Source organism: Chroicocephalus ridibundus, chromosome 17 (assembly GCF_963924245.1).
Source record: "Chroicocephalus ridibundus chromosome 17, bChrRid1.1, whole genome shotgun sequence".
Classification (NCBI taxonomy): Eukaryota; Metazoa; Chordata; class Aves; order Charadriiformes; family Laridae; genus Chroicocephalus; species Chroicocephalus ridibundus.
In genome coordinates, this window is record NC_086300.1 from 6,302,531 (window position 1) to 6,322,773 (window position 20,243).

Sequence of the window (20,243 nt, forward strand, 5' to 3'; positions counted from 1 at the left end):
AGCAGCGGAAGCGGGGTGAGGGGGAGCAGGGTGCTGGGTCGCCCCCCTGGGAGCCGGGGTGCCGATGTGGCCCCCCCACCCGCAGGGCCATGCAGGAGGAGCCGGGCTGTCCCCAACCCCTCGGGGACTGAGCTGGGACACACGCGGACGGGGCAGCGCAGGGTTGGCTCCAGCCATGGGGGGCCCACGGCGGCTCCCCGGTGCCTGCACGCTGCTGGTTCTGCTGCTCGCGCTCCCCATGCTCCGGGTAAGTGTCCCCAGGGACGACGGGATGGGGAGAGGGTGGGCGGTGGTGTGGCTGTCCCTTGCCTGTGACAGTCACTTCGGGGGCCGGCCGGCCCTGGGGAGCGGCATGCCCGCGGTCCTGGTTAGGGGTCAGGTCTCCCCCAGCACGTCCCCATCCCCGTCCCCATCCCTCGAGCTGCCCAACCCCTGGGTGACACCGAGCCACAGCCCTGCGAGCTGCCGGCACCGCTGCACCCGCTCGGGTGCTTTCACAGCAGCTTCTGGGGGAGGATTTGCGGGCGTGCAACGCGGGGAGGGAGGTGGGCGATGCCGGGACCCCACTGCACATCCCGGGGCTGGGACAGCACTCGGGGTCCAGCCAGGGTCAGCCGGCAAAGCTCCGGTGGGGTTCAGCTCCAGGGGTTGCTCCAGAGCATCCCCAGGGAGGGTGACCCCCTCTGCCCTGCCCAGGGGACGGTCCCCTCCATCCTGACGTGGGTCCTGGAGGAGGGGGCTTCGCTCACACCATCCTCCAAGGCTGGAAGGAGCCCCAGACCCCAAGGGCTTGGGGGAGCACCCGCAGGCGCGAAGGTTGGGATGGCTGGAGGGCGCAGGGGGCAGGGACCACGCATTGGGTGCTCCCCATCGCTGGGCAGACCCAGGGGCAGCGGGTGCCCGCTGAAACGGGGGTGACACAGGGGGGGCCGTGCTGCCGGAGCAATGCGCCGTGAGCCTGGCAGCCATGCGGCAAAGCCACCCTGGACTTGTCAGATTGCTCCGGCTGCAAATGCCAGGGGGTGGAGGGCTCCGGAGGGAGGGGGTTTCAGCTCAGTGTTTCTCTGCAAAGCCTTCGGGATTGCTCCCGGCGCTGCCTCGCTCCGCAAGTTCTTTAGCTAACATGGAGGCTTTGGATAATGGGAAGGAAAAGAAAATGAAAAGAAAGGGAAGGGGGGAAAAGGAAAGGAAAAAGAAAGGAAAAGGAGAGGAAAGAAAAAAGAAAGAAAAAAGGCAAAGGGAAGGAAAAGGAAAGGAAAAAGAAAGGAAAGAAAAAAGAAAAGAGAAAAAAGGGGAAGGGAAGGGAAGGGAAGGGAAGGGAAGGGAAGGGAAGGGAAGGGAAGGGAAGGGAAGGGAAGGGAAGGGAAGGAAAGGAAAGGAAAGGAAAGGAAAGGAAAGGAAAGGAAAGGAAAGGAAAGGAAAGGAAAGGAAAGGAAAGGAAAGGAAAGGAAAGGAAAGGAAAGGAAAGGAAAGGAAAGGAAAGGAAAGGAAAGGAAAGGAAAGGAAAGGAAAGGAAAGGAAAGGAAAGGAAAGGAAAGGAAAGGAAAGGAAAGGAAAGGAAAGGAAAGGAAAGGGAAAGGAAGAAAAAAAAAGAGGGAAAGGGGAAAGAGCAGGGAATGCAAGCAGGACCAGGGGAGTACCAGAGGCTTTGAGGGCTTTCTAAGGAGAGCGATGGCATCAGGCCCCTTCACAGATGGGGAAACTGAGGCACAGCAAGGAGTTGCCTGCCCTGAAGCAAGCTCCAAAGGGAGCACTGCACATTACCCGCTCCGCTGCTCCAGCAGCCATGCTGCGCGGCCATAAATAATAAAAACCAGCAGCTTTACAGCTAAAAGGGGCTGCGGCACCTCTGCCCAGTCCACGTCCTTCCTCACTGCGATGAAGCAGTGCGCTTCCTCCGTGCTGTGCCCAGCAGCCATCCCCAAAATGTATTTTGCAGACCCGAAATTTCCTTGTAAATCTTGTGTTCGGCAGGAAAAGAAAACTAAATCTCCTGGGAAAGGTGAAGGAGCCCCAGGGGAGTGGCCGCACGGTGGCCAGGCCAGGGCAGGGGAGGACAGGACTCAGCCAAGCGATGCTTTAATGTCCCAGACTTTCCTCCAGCCCTTGAGTCCGCTTGCCCACCCTCATCCCTCTGTTTTTCCAGCTTTTCGCTCTCTGTCCTCACACTGAAAACCATCAGCAACCCAATCCCGTCTGCTTGGCCCCACACATGCCCCAACTCCGGATGCTGCAGCCCCGACTGCATCCCCTCATGGGCATGGATGGATGGGAATGGGCATGGATGCTTGGGAATGGGCATGGATGGGTGGGAATGGGCATGGATGCTTGGGAATGGGCATGGGTGCATGGGAACGGGCATGGATGGGTGGGAATGGGCATGGGTGGGAATGGCCACGAATGGGAATGGGCATGAATGCTTGGGAATGGGCATGGGGGCATGGGAATTGGCATGGATGGATGGGAAAGGGCATCGATGGGAATGGGCATGAATGGGAATGGGCATGGATGGGAATGGGCATGGATGCTTGGGAATGAGCATGGATGGGAACGGGCATGAGTGCATGGGAATAGGCATGGATGGATGGGAAAGGGCATCGATGGGAATGGGCATGAATGGGAATGGGCATGGATGGGAATGGGCATGGATGGGAATGGGCATGGGTGCATGGGAACGGGCATGGATGGATGGGAATGGGCATGGGTGGGAATGGGCATGAATGGGAATGAGCATGGATGGGTGGGAATGGGCATGGGTGGGAATGGGCATGAATGGGAATGAGCATGGATGAGTGGGAATGGGCATGGATGGGAATGAGCATGGATGGATGGGAATGGGCATGGGTGGGAATGGGCATGAATGGGAATGAGCATGGATGAGTGGGAATGGGCATGGGTGGGAATGGGCATGAATGGGAATGAGCATGGATGAGTGGGAATGGGCATGGATGGGAACGGGCATGGATGGGAATGGCCACGAATGGGAATGGGCATGGGTGCATGAGAATGGGCATGGATGGATGGGAATGGGCATGGATGCTTGGGAATGGGCATGCAAAATCCAGCCTCAATCTCCCAGCTCTCCAGCTGGAAACCAAGGGGGTAAACCCCAAATGCAGGGAATTCCGGGCAGATTCTATCCCAGGGCTCTGAGCCACCACATCCCTTGCTTTTTTGGGAGCTGCGGGGTCGGGACATGCTCCTTGGTGTTTCAGCACTTCTGCTAGCAAACCCCGGAGATTTAATGAGGTCATTGCGCCCATTTTGCAGCATTGCCCCAAAAAGCTGGGGAACGGGAGAAAGGGTGAACTCCAACAGCCATAACCGACGCCTCTGATGAAAATACACCAGCCTGAACGGGAACAAAACCCCTGTGAGCAAAACCCAGCCGGAAAGGGAAGGATTAGACCTGCCCAAATAGGTGTTTGGTTTTTTGTTTTGCTTTTGGTTTTTTTTTTTTTTTTCAAATCTCTAATTACGTGGTTTCCTTCCTCAGGCTTTGAACGTGCTCGCCTCTGCCCCGCTGATGGGGTCGGCCCCTCCGTCTTTAAGCTCAGCTCCTCCGCGTGGAGCTTGAGTCTTGGCGGAGCGGTGCCCTTAAGCATCGCAGGCTTTCAGAGGGAATTAGAAATAATCGCCGCGGTTCTTTTATGGTGTTTACAAGGCAAACAGTAGAAAGCTAAGGAAATGTCAGGGTCCAAAAGCACCGTTACGTAGGTAGGCTCTCCTGGGGCCGGCTGCAGCAGAAATAGTGAATATTGGCTGGTACCCCGCCTGCTCAGGTCTTTTAATGCCCGGCATCCCACCCTCTGCCCTTTCCTCCCTCCCAAGGTGCGAGCGACACATCCCGACTGCTCCGTCGTCCTCTATTTCCAAGAGCGAGAAGCTGAATGTCTGGAGATGATCAGGAGCGAAAGGCAAACGTCAGCCCCCCCGGGATCCCCCCAGCAGCGGGGTGAGTGCGAGCCGCCCGCCGCGCACGGGGCTCGTCTCCCTCGGGAGGAGGGGGGGGATCTGCTGAGGGGGGTCTTTGGAGGATGATCCGTGGCGGGGGGAGGCGGGGGGGATGCAGAAAAGCAGGTATTTTCAGGAAAATGGAGAGCGGCGCCGAGGTGAAGGCTAAGGACAAGAGGAAACGGCCTCAAGTCGAGCCAGGGGAGGTTTAGGATGGATATTAGGAAAAATTTCTTCACCAAAAGGGTTGTCGAGCATCGGAAGAGGCTGCCCAGGGCAGTGGTGGTGTCGCCATCCCTGGAGGGATTTAAAAGCCGGGCAGACGCGGTGCTGAGGGACGTGGGTCAGTGGTGGGTTGGGCAGTGGTGGGTCGATGGTGGGACTCCATGATCTTAAAGGTCTCTTCCAACCAAAACGATTCTATGATTCTAAACGTTCCCGGAGAGCCCCGAAATTGCTGCTGCAGGGAGAGGTGGGGGCTGAGATTTCACCGGGGAGGTACAGGGGGGCTGAAGGATGCAAATAACCGCAGGGGCTGAGTCCGCCCCCCCCCGATCTAAGACAATGAAACGATGGAGAGGGCCGTGGCCCAAGCAGAGCCTCCTGCCCCGCTCCCATCCCCCCACAGACCGACGCTCCGGGGCCGGGCAGGACAACGCAGAGCCTTGGCCGCCAGCACGAGCGTCGCGCGGCGCGTGTCACCGCTTCACCCCTTCTTAACTCAGTCACTTTTAATGCTAAACAGTTTTCGAGCCACTTAGTTTTTACACATCCAGGACGTTTAAACCAATTATCTAACTGAAAACCAGTTTTAAAGTGCTGCTTTTGTACTTTTTTGGGGGTTTTGTTGGTTTTTTGGGGGGGGGGGGGGATTGTTGATTTTTCTGTTTTGTTTTGTTTTTTTTTTTTAATTGCATTTCAACTTCCATCCAAAAGCAGCGTGGCTTAAATTCTGGGTAAAAATGATCACCTAGTGAATACGAAGTGCGTCATTCAACGGATTTCATCTACTACAAATGTAAAGACGAAGCATCTCAATAGATGCCCGTTAAGGTGCATAATTGCTTAAGTAACTGCGCGGAGATATAACGTATCATCCAGCTTAGCAGAGAAAAGCCAAGTTGATTGGAAAACATCCATTTCGCAGCCCGGATCGTGCCAGCCAGGGGGAAGGAATCTCACTGTGGGAAAATAAGCAAGAGGCATCAATGCGTAATTAAAATCAGTATTTAAGCCCAGGTTTCCTGCTCGCCTGCCGCCTCCGCTGCCCACCTGAACCGAATTTATCCCTTCCCCCGTGCTCTCTTGTGCCAGCGCGGGGAGGGTCCTGCGGGGGGTGACGCTGGAGGGGATGGCTCAGGTGCCCTGAGCGGTGGCAGTATAGGGTGAAGGAGCAGGACAGGGACCTCAGGCTTCAGCATCCTGCCGGGGAACCCGCCGCGGGGCCCTAAAACCGGTTAGAGCTCACGTTGGCGACGCTTTCGCTTCAAAGTCTTGCTCCGGCGCTCGCAGCATTTACTGCTCCGAAATAGCCGGGAAGAAATAACCTGCTGGTGAGGTGAGGCTCGGCCGATCTCTTTTGGAGGTCTCCAGATACCAGTTCGAGCAGCAAGAAATAGGGAGGCGACCCCGGCAGGTCTGCACGTAATCAACCAGCAGAAACGCTGAGCAGGAATTTCCCATCAAACTGTCTTTTGAGGGGAAAAAAAAAAAATGGCCTTTTCGGCCACGTGAAGGAGAACATGACGAGGGTGATGTAGATCTCCGGGATGTTTCAGCCCTCCACCGGGGAAACGGGAATCCAGCAGGTTGCTTTGGGTCAGCCCAAACCAAACACCTCGGGCTACGCCAGTTGGGAGCTCGGGGACAGGGGACAGTGAGAGGACGGGGCGGCCCCTGGGGACCGACAACGCGGGGACGCTGAAGGCACAGCTCCCGCCTGCGAGGTGGGCAATGAGACACTTGGCAGTTCCTTTGCTTGCGGATTTTTTTGCCCTTTCCCCCCAGATGTTGCCTCCATCACCTCTCCTCCATGGCAGAGTTGTCCCCATTTTGCACGCTGCTAAGAAATGTTTTGGTTTTTTTGGTTTTTTTTTGGATGCCGCAGTAGCCCAGGAGAGGGAAACAGAGGGGGAAGGGAGATTTAAACCTTCCCTCCCCATCCGAACGGAGCGGTGGCTCTATTCCCTGGGATTGCACCGCAGAGCTGCGTGAATCCCAGCTCGATCCCGGGCGCCACGGGTGGCTCCTCTGGCTCCCAACCAAGCGGTCCCGCAGCACCCACTGTGCTGGAAGAGCTCGCTGACACAGCGAGAGATGCGTTTATATATAAGGGGATGGCTCCGTCAGGCAGACCCATCCAGATATTTCGCTCAGCCTCCAAGAAATGAAGCAACCGCTCTCAGCACCGGTCCCAGCAGCTGTGCTGGGTTCGCCTGTCCTCCGGAGCAAAAATGAAGACGTACCTTGATGTTGTAATGACAGCCCTGCAAATCCCTCCCAGCCCGGCCGCATACCTACAGACGGCTTTGCTGAAAATCAGAGAAAACTAATTAGACTTGTCTGAGTCCACGTTCCCTGGCTGGGAATAGACGTGGCTCCAGGTTAATAATGTATATCTACAAGGTTAATAATGTACATGTGCAAGCAGGAGAGCTGTCCTGGGAGCGTGATGTCTGTGTCTCATCCCGGTGTGCTGCAGCACTAATTCTCGCTTTTTCGGCCGTTCTCATTTCCAAGGCAATTGGAGAGGCATTTAAAGATGAACTTGGTGCTAGAGAGAGAAGCAAAACATGTTTAAGCTGATTGTTCTTCAGCAAGTCTGAATTATAGAATAACAGAATCACGGAATCACAGAAAACAGAATGGTTTGGGTGGGAAGGGACCTTAAAGATAATCCCTTTCCACCCCCTGCCCTGGGCAGGGACATCTCCCACCGGACCAGGTTGCTCCAAGCCCCGTCCAACGTGGCCTTGAACACTTGCTTTCTCCCATCCTCCTCCTTCGGGCTGGCGAGATGTCCCGAGCTGGGCCACCACGGCTGCTGGGTGCAGAAATCCAGCATAAACCCACATTATTTTAGATGCCACCAGGAAAAATCCCAGCCCTTCCCACACCTTCGTCCCCCGGCGTCTCCCCGCAGGAGCTCTGGCTCTGATGTAGCCCCAGGAAATACCAGGTCCCATCTCGCCGCCGGGCTAAAAGGAGATCTCAGTGGGGGGGGGAGGCCGTTCCCAGAACTGGAGCCGGGATGCTCCTAATTCCTGAGGGGGTACAGCACGGCCCCGTAGATCGGGTGACGGCCGGCCGCTCTCAGCTCTCCCGTTACACCCACGCAGCCGTGCCTGCTGCGGGCTGTGCCGGGCACCGGGGGGGCTGCGTGTGTGTGTGTGCGTGTCCCCAGCACGTCCCTTCCCGGCAGCACTAACCCTCCCTTCCCTCCCTCCCTCCTTCCCCAGGCTGCCTGACGGAGTGGGATGGAGTGAGCTGCTGGTCGGCCGTGCCCGTCGGCCAGTCCCGAGCCGTCGCCTGCCCCGACATCCTCCACGTCTTCAAGAAGTCCAAAGGTGCCGTGCTCTCAATCCAGCCCGGATCGCTCATCCCCTGGGACCCAGGGCTGAGCTGCACCCACCCCTGCCCGCCAGGGGTCCTTGTGCCACCCCAGCCCTTCCCCTCCGGTCCCACAGCTCCTGCCCCGTCCAAAAGCTTGGCATATATTACAACCAAAGCAGGGGACGGGCAAAAGCAGAGATGCAGGGTTCTGTCACGCCAGGGAAGTCCTCAAACCCTTTCATCACCCAGTAGCAAGCATCCCCTGTGGGCAGAGCACTTGGGGACCTCATCCTCCAAGCGGGTGACACCAGGAGAGTCCCCTAACTGCTCGGCGCCCTCCTATCCCCATCCACACACCAGCCTTACGCTCCTGACCTGCTCGGTACCACTCCAAGCCCCGCGGATGAAAAACGCGGTGTAAGATCATGATTATTTCAAGGCCGCGCACTCTCCCGGGTCCCGATGCTGCTGCCGGGGGAGCCGCTGCCTCCATCCATCTCGGAGGCAGCAGAGTGTGAAGGAGAGCACCCAACCAGCCCCCACGGCATCCCAGCGCTGCCTCGGCTGGGCAGAGGCGATGGGGGGTTGGTAAATGCTTGCTTTAGGGCGGAAACAGCTCAGGAGAGGCTTGATGAAGCCCTTGCAGGATGAAAAAAACCCCTTTTTTAGCCTTAATTCCCTCCCGCTGTTGAGGATTCATGTTTGCTTTCACATCCTGCCTTAAGATGGCCTGGCACCTCCGGCACCGGAGGACAGAGATGTGATGTGGATGGGAGGGACGGGGCAGCCAGGCCATTCGGGTGCCACGCTGCTGTCACAGCCAGGGTGCTGGTGGTGGGGTCTGGGCTCCGTCCCGGAGAGCAGGGTGCCATCCCCAGACGTTTTGGGGGTGCCCGTGCAGAGGCGATGCCCGTGGCTCTCGTGAGGTCCCTTCTTGTCGCTGCAGCGCTGATCCAGAGGAACTGCACCGAGTCGGGATGGAGCTTCCCCAGCCCTCCCTACTACAATGCCTGCGAGCTGGAGGCCATTGGCAGCAACAACGACACCGAAGCCAAGGCAAGTGGGTCCCCCGGGGGGGTGGCCATGGGGCACCCTCCCTAGCATCACCCTACCCCACGTTGCCCCATGCCGTTGGGCAATGAAACATGAAGATGAAGATGTCTTGTTGACCTCATCCTTGTTGCTGGGATGCCTGGAGGGATCTCAGCTTGGCTGGGCACAAGCCAAGGGCTGGGGCGTCACCCTGCCACCACCCTGCCCGTCGCAGACCAGCTCCTCCCAGCCCGTGCTGCCTCATTCCGCTGGTGCTTTCCCTTCCAGAAAGGCTATTTTGTCACCATGAAGGTGCTTTACACCTGCGGCTACTCCACCTCCCTGGCAGCCCTCTTCCTGGCCATCGGCATCTTCTCCTGCTTCAGGTAGGGCTCCAGCGCTGGCTGCTCCGTGGGCTGGAGGAAAGCGAACAGGGGATGGCTGCTCTCAGTCTCTCCCCTCCCAGAGCAGCCAGGCTCCATCCCTGCCAACACGGATAACCAGGGAGGCATGAGACGAACTGCAGCGTTGTCCTTTCCTGCTGACACAAAGACTTTAAACCCTCAGGTTGCCCTTTCAAGCTTTGTTTTCGCAGACCTCGCTGTGCTGCAGAAGGATGCTCTCAGGAGGTGGCTGGAGGATGTGCCCCAGCACACCTCGTCCCCGGGCAGCAGCTTCAAGCACAGCACAACCCCGTCCTTCGTGATTTCGGAGGAGGAAAACCTTCTCCAGGGCTTTGCGCTTGACCACCACCAAGACATGGCCCCCTGGGCTGGGGTCCAGCCAGGGAAGTGGCTCCCAAAGGAGAAGCTTCTCCTGCCATCTGCTTTCTGTGCTCCGCCCTGGGCACAGCACATCTCTTCCTCCCATAGGAAGCTTCATTGCACCAGGAATTCCATCCACATCCACTTCTTCACCTCCTTCATACTGCGTGGGGCTGCCGTGTTCATCAAGGACGCCGTCCTCTTCTCGGACGAGTCTGTCGACCACTGCACGATGTCGACGGTAAGACGCCGAGTCCCAACCCTGACGTGGTGGAGGAGAGGGCACCATGAGCTGAACTGGAGGGGTCTCGGTGGGTTTGTGGTGGATTTAGCATTGCAAAGAGGAGAAACAGAGAGGCCGTGAACCTGGGGAGGGGGGAAGGCTGGTTTGGATGGACTTCAGGAGGTTCACGACAGCATCTTTGCATGGGCCCTGTCTGCAGCAAACACATTCTGCCCTCAAAGCTCTCCCTGGTCTCGGAGAGTGTCCCAGCAGGGCTGAAGCTCTGCACAGCCCCGGCAGCACCGTGTACATGAAAACAGACCTGGCGCCTCCGGATGCGCGGATTCGGGGTTGTCAGTAGAAACGGAAACCCCTGCGCGCAGCCCAGATACAACGCTGCGGACACCACAGACACAGGTTTCTAAAGGTCCTCCGGTAACAGCCTGCGGCCGCCTTGCCCGTGCTGCGCAGGCAGAGCGGAAAATGCCGCAGGTGACGTGCGGCGCCGGCGCAGCATCCCTGGGGCTGCGCTGAAAGGCCATCGCAGGTCTCCTCGATGGATGGATGGAGAGGCTGCCCACCCCCTGTGCCCCCAGGACAAGGTCTGACACCAGCCCGCCCTCCTGAGCCTTTCCCCCTCCTCTTCCTCACAGGCGAACTGCAAAGCAGCCATCGCCTTCTTCCAGTACTCAGTCCTGGCCAACTTCTACTGGCTGCTGGTGGAGGGCATGTACCTGCAGACCCTGCTGCTGCTCACCTTCACCTCCGACAAGAGGTACATCTGGTGGTACATCCTCATCGGCTGGGGTGAGTGCAGGGGCCCCTGGGCAGATCCACCCCCCTCTGGTGAGGTCCCGTTGACACAGACTGGGGTCTGCGCCGCCTTCGGGGATTACCTGCTTTGTGGCCCACCTGGACAGAGGTCCACAGAGGTCCCCATGGCTGCTCTCCGTGTGGCCCCCCACCCCAGCATCTCTCTGCATGGCCTCGTGCTCGATCAGGCAGCACGGCTTGATCCTTGCCCTCGTGGCATGTGTGCAAAATCCCTCCAAGTGGAAAATGTTTGCTAATGCCGATCAAAGAGCCTTTGTAGCAGCATCTGATGACCTTTAAAGGTCCCTTCCAACCCAACACATTCTATGATTCTATGATCTGCTGCCCACCCATCCTGAATGTGGTCAGGATGGGACAGAGATGGGTGCTTCCTTCTTCCCTCATCCATCTGGGGCTGGAAACGCCCGTCCCAGGTGCCCGGGTTAGATGCAAGAGCCCAGAGAGGGGCAGGATGGTGGCCAGGAGGTGGCTTGCAGACAGGCACATCACCATCAGTGGGCGCCATCTCCTCTTAAAACCTGGAGAAAGGGGAAAGGTTGTCACTTTCCTGCCACCTCCAGGGCCTCATAGCTGACATAGACACGTGTTTTTGGGGACAAGGGATAGGGGGGAGGTACGGGGGCTCCCCAGAGCCCCAGGGTGACTCCGTACCCTCGCCTGTCCTTGCAGGCATCCCCATGCTGACGGTCTGCGTCTGGGTGGTCACCAGGCTGCAGTACGACGACCACGGGTAAGAGCAGCCACCCCTCTTCTTGCTGCAGGCCAGCTCGGCCACATGTCCCCCATGCAGGTCGTGGGGGGTGCGGGGGCGACGAGCCTCATGCATGGGAGGCTCAGGAGGGGAGAAGTGGGGCAGCACTTTATTTTAAAGCTATTTCTATTTTCCGGTGGGGCCCATGCTGCGGCGGGGCCCCGTTGCAAGAGGTGCTGTGCAACCGGGGCAGGGGGCTGGGAGGGGGGAAGCGGGGTAAAACCTGGGCTAAAAGGGCGCGAGTGGGTGGCAGAGCCGTTTCTCCTCTCCCCCAGGTGCTGGGATGACTACACCAGCCTGTACTGGTGGGTGATCAAGGCTCCCATCCTCCTGGCCATATTTGTGAGTACGTCCCCGGAGCATCCCAGCCCCAGAGCCGGGGGGGTCCCATAAGAACAGGGGGACCCAATCAGGGGTCTGTGCAGAGCCTGAGACATGGCTTCTCGTGGCAGGTGAACTTCCTCATCTTCCTCAATGTCACCAGGATGTTAGCGCAGAAGATCCGGTCCCCGGACATCAGCAAAAATTACAAGCAGCAGTACATGTAAGGGCTGGCTCGGGCAAGGGGGAGCTCCCCTCACCCCGGTTTCTGGGCAGACCCAGGGCAGCAGGGACCCTTCCCTGGCAGAACACAGAGGAGGAGGAGCATCCTTGGAGCCTCCAAGACCTCCTTTCGTGGAAAATCTATTTTGGGTTAAGACCAAGGTCTTGGGAAGGGCTTGTCTCGCAGGGCAGGAGGACCACCGCTGGCACCCAGGCCACCGCTCATGCCACCACTCTCCACAGGAGGCTGACGAAGTCCACGCTGCTCCTTATCCCTCTCTTCGGGGTGCACTACGTGGTGTTCGCGCTCTTCCCCGAGCACATCGGTGTGGATGCTCGTCTGTACTTTGAGCTGGTTCTCGGCTCCTACCAGGTACAGGCCGGGGCAGATGGGTAGACAAAAGCCCCATGAACCCATCCTGTCCCATCCCAAGATCCCACCAGGGGACCCTGGGATGGGCTGCGGGGGCTTTGCACGCTTTTGGGAGGGGACAACATCCCAGGCACCCCTCAAACACCAGGGATAAGGCACAAGGGTTGGGGTCTCGTGCACGTGCACTGATGCCATACACCTACCACCCGTAGGATGGGGTAAGAGGTGTGGGAGGATGCTACAAGCAGGCAGCGGATGAACACAGAGGGGTCCAACCCTTATTCCTTGGGTGAAATTCTCTCTTTCTGCCCTTTCCAGGGGTTCCTGGTGGCTCTGCTGTACTGCTTCCTGAACGGAGAGGTGCGTGTCCCCCCCATCACCAACCCCCTGGGCACCACAGCCACACACGTGGGTGCACAGACACCCCCAAGGGTGCACCCCAATGAGCGCGGCATGCACGCAACCCCGCACGTGTGCACACCGGGGCACGCAGACATGCATGGGGGTCCCCATCCTCTGGTACCCCAGATCCCTTGTCGAGCCCCGGGTGCAGCTCCTGCCCCTCCGTTGGGTGCTGGAGGGTGGCCCTGGGTGCCAGCACCCATCCGTGGTGTCACTTCAGGTCCAGGCTGAGATCAAGAGGAACTGGGGCAAGTGGCAGTCCTCCATGGAGAGCAACGTCTTCAACCTGGCGACCCAAGACTTCACAGCGTGACGAGGACTGCGTTCCGGGTGGGGATGGGGGGGGAAATACCTCCCCGAGGATGGTGGTGGTGGTGCTGCCGCAAGGCTGCGGTCCCAGAAACGCAATAAAAAGGATTTTGTAGGTCCTGGGTCTGGCAGATTTGGGTGGTGCGAACGGCCGTTGGGAAAAGCTCTGCCTGCTCAGGTGCTGGTGGCTCTTGAGGACCCCAGAGGCGGTGTCCTGCTCGCCCAAAGCTCTCCCCACATTTTCGTCGGTGTTTTAGGCGAAGGGAAGAGAGCTTCTCGCCCTCTTCTGCCCCGGGCAAGGGTAGGAAACACAAATATCATTTCTCAAAGGGCACCTGGCATTTTTCCTTTGGCACTGGAATGAAAACTGAAGCAGCCCCAACGCTGATGGGATTTACTGCTGGTTATTTTCCCCTCCTTCCTTGGTTTACAAAATTATGGGAAGATGCCTAGACACAACACCCAGGAGCCATTCTGGGAGGAGGAGAAACAAATACAGAGACGGACCAAGCCCCACAGCTCCCTAGGTGAGACCCCCGACGGTCTCATGCCTCGGATCCCCCCTTGATTTCCACAAAGGAAATCCCCCTTGATTTTCATTTGCCTGGGGCTAGTGAGGATTTTGCCCATAAAATATTGTTCTGAAATCCAGCATTGCTTTTGAGAGGTTTGGTTTGCTCTACAAAGGCAGATAACTTGGTACCAGGCTTCCTAGAGGGTGGAAACCCTGCCGGTGTCTGTAATGCCTGGAAATATTCCCCAGGGGGGAGAAATAATCTGCTTTTTCTCTGCCTGGTGAAGCAGCCAGGCTCTGGGCACGGCCACGGAGAGGAGATGGAGGAGGAAGGCGAGGAAAAGCCCAAGATGGGTGTATCACGGGCTGTCCCAGAGGTGCTGGGACACTGTGTCCCCTCCGGCTTGGAGCTGCCACCACCACGCCACCCTGTTTGTCCCCAAGAGCATCCTTCGCCCTCCCTGGGCTGAGCTCCTGCCTTGGAAAACGCTGCCTCCAGGAGCGAGAAAGGCCTCGAATGCCCTTTCCCCAAACCTCCTGGCGTCTCCCGTGTCCCCAAGACCCCAGCCACCCGATCTCGGCGGAGCTTCTCGCAATTCCCGGGTTGTAATTTCTCCGTGTAGCCACATGTCCTTCCTTAAATAAAACCCACTTGTTGGCCCCTTTCCAGACTGCGGGATCTCCAGAGATCCCGCCCGGTCTCAGGAAGAGGCGTTGAGGGAAGGAAACCGAGCCCCAGACTTGATTTGAGGTGAGATGGAAGATGCTTCATTAAACAACACCCCCTCGGGCCAGCAACACCCTGCGTTGCCGGCCAGAAAACCTCCAGAGGAGCCCGGGAGCTGTCAAATAAATGCCTGCCTGCAGCCGTGAAGAGACCACAGGTGAATAAATATCTGTCTCCATCATTAGCGAGGAAGATGCTGTTTCGGCAGGGCTGGGAGGCAGACAGCAGCAGCGGATCGCGCCAGGGCTGGGGGTGCTGGGTGGGAACCTCGCGGCTGCCACAAAGCTTTGAAAAGCACTGGGTTTTGCATGTAGTTTCAGCTGCGAACGGGCCTTTCTGGGTGCTAAACCTGCCCCCAAAAATGACCCGCTGGGTTTCGACCCCGTAGTTTCCGCGGCGGGGCAGAGCCTGGGAAGGCAGGAGGCCACCGTGGGCGCAGGAGGGGTGATGTGCCACCCCCACGGGGACTGCGCGTCGCCTTCAGGCTGCAGGAAATGCTTTCCAAAGGGTTTGCTGCGTCTCTAGCATGGCCCATGCCCTACAGACACGTATCTGGGGTGGCTGAGCCTAGGCAGAGCCGGGGCAGGTTTTCCCCATCTCCCCTCCAGCAGGGTCTGCGCAACGCAGGACTCATTTCTTTTCTAACGCTTGGCAAAACGGGACTTTTAGAAGACTCTGAATCTGTGAAAATATTGACTTTATAGCCAGCTACGGGATATGGGTTTCAAGGTCTCAGTGTCTTCAAGCTCACCAGGTGCGGGGATGAGGAGGAGCGAGACCCGGGCACTTAACCCAAGCTGCCGACAGGATTATTTCATACCATGAACGTCACGTTCAATATAAATCAGAAAGTTTGCTGGGGAGTTCTGTCTCTCTCTCCCTTGACGGAGGTGGGCCGGAGGACTCCTTGCCCCGGTGCCGGAGCCCTGAGCCCTTCCCTTCCTCCCGAATCTGCAGCGCTCGCAGTGTCCCACATTGGCTGTCCCTGCGGGTAGTACACGGCTTCCTATGACGGAACGGGCCGAATCCTCCTACATTTATATTGGTATCAGGACCAATACTGGTTCTTTAGTATTGTTAGTGTTCATTATTTATTCTTATCCTATTAAATCTGTTTATATTTCAACCCTCGGGTTTCCTTGTTTTCCCCGATTCCCCTTCCCGGGTGGGGAGGGCTCATCAGGTGATAGAATAATTGCCTAAAGGAGGATAAATTGTGAGTTTCTCCAAGTATAACATTTGCGGGCCGGGGGAACGCAGTAGCCTGGGGTCCCGGGGGGGGACCAGTAGCTGGGGGGGGGGGGGGGCTCGTCCTGCCCCGGGGGCAGTGGGGTGTGCGGGGAAGTGCGTGTGTGCGTGTGTGCGTGTGTGTGTGTGTGTGTGTGTGTGTGGTGGGGGGGGTGTTTTGCCGGTGGGTGGCACTGCGGCCCCGCCACACCGCCGCGGGCACTGACATCGGATCCAGGGTGTCAGCCCCGCGGCGCGCAGCGTCCCCGCAACAAGGCGCCGGGACACGGGCTCGGCCGGCGCGGAGGGACCCCAGAGCACCCCGGGGGCTACCGCCTGCTGGCCCTGGGTGCCGGCACCCAATGGTTCTGCCCTGAGAGCACCCAGGGAGTAAGGTAAGGGGCCACGCCGCTGCGGGGGGAGAGTTGCACCCGGCCCCGCGCGTCCCCTCAAGGCTCCGGCAAAAGCCGGGGAACCCCCAGGATCCCCCTCTGCAGCCTTGGACAGGGGAGGGTTAACCAGAGATGGGGATGGGGATAAGGCTGAGGGCTGGGAGAGCTGTGCTTTTGCCTCTTGCTTCTTTCCCTGCCCGCATCCCCTGCTCCTCCCCGGGGCTGCCAGGCCGCCCCCCTTGGGTGCCCAGGGTGCCCCGATGCCTGTGCTCGCACCCGCTCCTTCGTCCCTGCTCCGGGATGTGCCCGGATCTGCGGTTGGGGGTCTTCACCCTGCAAATGCCCCTTCCCCGTGCTTGTTTCCACCCTGCTGCGTGCGGGCAGCTCCGTCTCTGCCCAGTCCTGCCTGCACGGAGACCAGCCAGGGCTCAGCCCCACAGAGGCCCCATGGATGCAGCCAGTCGTCCCCAGCAGGGCGAGGGGCAGGATGCGCCCAGCGCCGGCAGTTTCGGGGGAAGGTGCCAACCAAAGCACCTGGAACACCTCGGCGTCCCTCAGGCTGTGCCAGGCATTGCCTTTAGCCCGCCCTGTCACCCCAAGGACACAGTTTTTCTCCCAAATTAGTGTTGTGAGTACCCCTGGGTACCCCAAGCTCCCATTCCAGTTGGGATTTAGCTGGTTTTGCAGGCAGAACTGTGCCCTTGTGCCTGCCCAGTTGCCCAGCTGGACACCCAGGGTTGCTCCAGCTTCCCAAAGGGCAGAAGCCCCATCCCGGGGTTTCCACCCTCACATTCCTCACCCCAGGTTTGCTCCAGGCTAGAAGCAAAGCAAAAAAAGACCAGTGCAGCTTGCACAGGCTTCCCGGCGGTGCCGAGGCTGGGTTTGGGGCAGCTGGCAGCTGACGGGACCCGGCGAACATCCCCTGAATTTCCTGCTGTGACCAACGGAGCAAGCGGAAAGTCCCCAGAGCCACAGGGGGGGGAAGTCCCTGTCCCTGCCCTCCCAACCCGCTGAAACCACCAGCCGCTGGGTGCACGGGGAATGCTCTTTGCCCGTGGGTACAGGCTGCTGCTTTGCTGCTGAGCTCCCGACGGGCTCCGGGTGCTCTCTGCCCTGGATGTAGCAATCCCTTGGGAGTTCCTCACTCCCTCCTTCCCTTGGCTTTAGCTGCTCTGAGCCCGGCCTGGCCTCCAAGCCAGCAAAAAAGAGCCCTGGGGTCAGTTTTTAATTGAAGAAATCAAAAGTTACGCTTCCCAAAGCACACCTTCAGCATCTCCCACAGGGAGCTAATCCTCCGTCCCACGCTGCACGACCTCTCCCGCGAGAGCTAAACCCGGTCTCCTGCGCTGCTGTATTTCCATGGTCTTGGACAGAAAAGGAAAATTATTGAGCAAAAAGCAGAATCGAGCCAAGGAACTCCACTTCCCACCTCCCTGGGTGCTCAGGTTCGCAACCTTGGCCCTGTTTTTATTGATTACATGGGACACCAGCGAGCAAAGGACCCCCGCGGGCGAGAGGCTGGAGGCAGGGAAAGGGGAATTGTCATGGGAACACGACAGCGAGGGATGCCCGGCTGGGCAGGGCAGGTGCTTCAGCTCCAGTAAAGCCCATGCCAGCAGGGGAAAGTGGCTACAGCGTATTTTGTGACCGGACGAGCAGCAGAAGAGTTGCACAGAGTTGGAGAGATGACGGGGAGGGACTCTGTATCAGGGAGGGGAGCGATAGGACGAGGGGGGGACTGTTCTAAACTGGAAGAGGGGAGATTGAGATGAGATGTTGGGAAGGAATCCTTTGCTGTGAGGGTGGTGAGCCCCTGGCCCAGGTTTGCCCAGAGAAGCTGTGGCTGCCCCATCCCTGGAGGGGTTCAAGGCCAGGTTGGACGGGGCTTGGAGCAACCTGGGCTGGTGGGAGGTGTCCCTGCCCAGGGCAGGGGGGTGGCACTGGGTGGTCTCTAAGGTCCCTTCCAACTCAAACCAGTCTAAGATTCTATGATGAGTCTCCTCTGACCAGGCTGGGTGCTGAGGTGGTAGGTCCACCCCCAACGCAGCTCTGTGCACCCCAAAAGGGCTGACCCTGCAAGCTGGTCACCCCGCCACCTTCTCCTCCCAATCCTGGGTGCCCCCTGAGCACCCTACACACCAGACCAACTACCTGGGCACGCAAAGAGCACCCAAAGGCCCTGTCAGGAAGGACACGAGGGGGGACAACCATGCAGCAAGCCGTCCTTTTGCACCACCCTGTGCCACCCTGGTCCGGCTCAGATCCACGGAGGTCTCCCCGGGCAGGGTGTGCATCAAGGGACACGGGTGTCAAAGCACCCTGCTGTCCAACCAGGGTGACCCCGCAGGGCTACTGGCCATTCTGGCCACTGGATGCTCCTGGTGTGCAAAGAAACATGGTTCTGGTGCAACTTTCAGCAGCGGCGGAGGGTGGGCACGGGGGCAACAAAGCAGAAAGGACAGATGCCCCCCACTTGCAAGCAAGAGGAGGAGCTACGGCCGGCGCTGGGTGCTGCACGACCAAGTAACGCTCCCAGAGAGCCACCGACTCGGAGGCGACGTTGGCAGCAGGGTTGGCACCGAACTCCCCCCCCACCCCGGCCCCGCCGCCCTTGCAGTTGTCCCGCTGCTCTTTCCAATCAGATGTCACTTCTGGGAGAGATAGATGGGGAGGTGCCGGCCGGGGTCCCTTCCCGCCTCCCCTCCCGCCTCCCCACGGCACATTTGGTGCCAAAGCCAGTCCGAAGCCACCTCAACATCTGGGACACCCTGCTGCGCTACCGTGACCGCCCCAGGTGGCCGCGTCCCCCGGCTGGGCGCGTGGCCGGGGTGGCCGCGGTGCAAGGCGGGGGGGTCCGGCCATGCAGGACCCCGGCAGCACCGGGCGATGCGGCCGCGGGGGGTTTGCAGGCGCCGCCAGCCCCATGATTGGCACGGCGGGGGACGAATGCCACAGCTGAGACGGGGCCGAGGCTACCTGAAGGATCCTGTGTCCTCAGGTTTCACACATGACCATCTGACAGCAGCAGCAGCTGCTCTGCCAACAGCCACTTGCTGAGCTAAAAGCCTCCCGGAGTCGAAGGAGAGGGAAATTCTGGCCCTAAAAGGTCTCTCCTTGGGATTTCACTCTCTCTACCCAACAGTAAGTACCGGGTTCAGCCCTGGGTTGATGCCAGGGCACCGGGAAGGGTCTACAGGGTCTTGGATGTCACCGGGTTTGTCATAGTCGCGGTGCCCGGAGCGGTGCAGGCAACATCAGGGGCTTCGCAGTCGGAGAGCTGGAGGTGGACGGGAGCAGGACAGCCCCTGCCATCGCCGGGGTGGTGTTTAGGGCTGTAGGCACCCACCTGATCCCCCTGCGTGGAAAACAGGCCGGGACGGGGGGAGAAAGTCCCCGCAAAGGTGCAGGCAGGGTGCAGGGACAGCAGTGCCAGCAGCCACCGGACCCCTCAGTGGCCACGGACCTGCCGCCGGGACGAGAGGGGACGGTGGGGGATGTGACGGGCAACCGGTTTCTGAGCCACCTTCCCACCGGGAGGAAGGGAGCTACAGGCAGAGCTTAAAAGTCACAAGTCGCCTTTCTCCTCGCTTCTCCTGGAGGTCTAAATATAAACCTCAGCTTGGCCAAGGCAAGGTTGCAAGAAAGGTCTGGGGCGGGGGGGTGGTGCGTCGCAGTGTCTCCTTTCGGGAAGGCGTCTGTCCCCGCAGAGCCCCTGTCCCCCGTGGGGCAGTAGGGAAGGACCCCCGTGGGGGCGGCGGGAGGAGGTGGGACCCCCTCTGCCATTCCGAAAGAGCGGTGACAGGGTGACGGGGAGGCGGGAGGCCGTCAGTCCCCGATCCGTGCGTGGGGGCTGGGGGGCGCGCACGCAGAGCCAACAGCTCTGGGGTGCCGGGGGGGGCAGGGTGAGCCCAATGTGGGGTTCAGGGCTCAGAGACCCCCATGGGCAGTGGAGAAACAGGCAGTGCCAGGGTGGGATTCGGCTCAGTTTTTGGGTGCTGAATCCCCACCCCCACCCCTCCCCGCAAACATCTCTGGCCTGCGGTGGGTGCGCGGGGGTCTGCAGAGTTCCCATCACTCACTGCACCCCCCGGTGCCGTTTTGGGGTCTATTCAGAGGCAATCGGCCACCCTGGTCCCCAAATCCTTCACAAAAGCAACCATCCCTCTTGGCCGGATCCTGCGTTGCTGCCCCCCTCGCTCCTCGAAGCCGGCGCTGAGTCGCGGAGTGAATTTTGCAGATCGGCACCGGCGTTTCCTCCCCTGCCCGCACCGCTGCCGGCAGGGATGCGACGGACGCCTGCGGCGAGCTGAACGCCCGGCAAAAGGTTTATCAGCGGATAAAGCCGATGGGCAACAATTCCATAAAACCCCGGGGAGGGTGGGGGACACCCCAGTGGGTCCCGTCGTACAGGGGAGACCCTGCACATGCAGCCGATGGATTGACGCTGTGAGCGCCGGAGCTGCCTCCTCTGGTCCCTGCTAGGAAAATGCCTGACGTCATAACAGTTTGGGGGAAAAAGGGCACATTTACGGGAATTGGTTAAAGAACACAGAGTCCTGCCTTGACTTGGCTGTGCTAATATTGAAAATAGCATTTTCTACTTTCCAGTGTGTACATAAGGGGCCCAGGAGCATCATCCAGGGCAA

At 59.3% G+C, this 20,243-nt stretch overlaps 1 protein-coding gene across 2 annotated transcripts; it reads left to right on the forward strand.

The window, feature by feature from the left end:
- Positions 1–12,751, forward strand: LOC134524417 (vasoactive intestinal polypeptide receptor 1-like). Of its 2 annotated transcripts, XM_063354445.1 has the most exons (13): positions 1–247; positions 3,832–3,955; positions 7,413–7,520; positions 8,453–8,562; positions 8,827–8,924; positions 9,411–9,543; positions 10,179–10,332; positions 11,029–11,089; positions 11,386–11,452; positions 11,563–11,654; positions 11,897–12,026; positions 12,345–12,386; positions 12,649–12,751. In XM_063354445.1, exons 1-13 carry the CDS (start codon positions 65–67, stop codon positions 12,739–12,741), a joined length of 1,395 nt encoding a protein of 464 aa, XP_063210515.1. In that variant the 5' UTR covers positions 1–64; the 3' UTR covers positions 12,742–12,751. The 2 variants fall into 2 exon arrangements, with proteins under 2 accessions (XP_063210515.1, XP_063210514.1); XM_063354444.1 differs by lacking the exons at positions 1–247; positions 3,832–3,955; positions 7,413–7,520; positions 8,453–8,562 and having other exon boundaries at positions 8,827–9,543; positions 11,846–12,026.
- The last annotated feature ends 7,492 nt before the right edge of the window (positions 12,752–20,243 follow it).

What these genes read in the sequence shown, in the direction of transcription:
- LOC134524417 (XM_063354445.1), top strand. Translation starts at nt 65, where the DNA reads ATGTGGCCCCCCCACCCGCAGGGCCATGCAGGAGGAGCCGGGCTGTCC. An exon ending in GGCATCTTCTCCTGCTTCAG is followed by an intron (nt 8,925 to 9,410) that starts GTAGGGCTCCAG and finishes TTCCTCCCATAG; the next exon opens with GAAGCTTCATTGCACCAGGA. An exon ending in CTGCAGTACGACGACCACGG is followed by an intron (nt 11,090 to 11,385) that starts GTAAGAGCAGCC and finishes CCTCTCCCCCAG; the next exon opens with GTGCTGGGATGACTACACCA.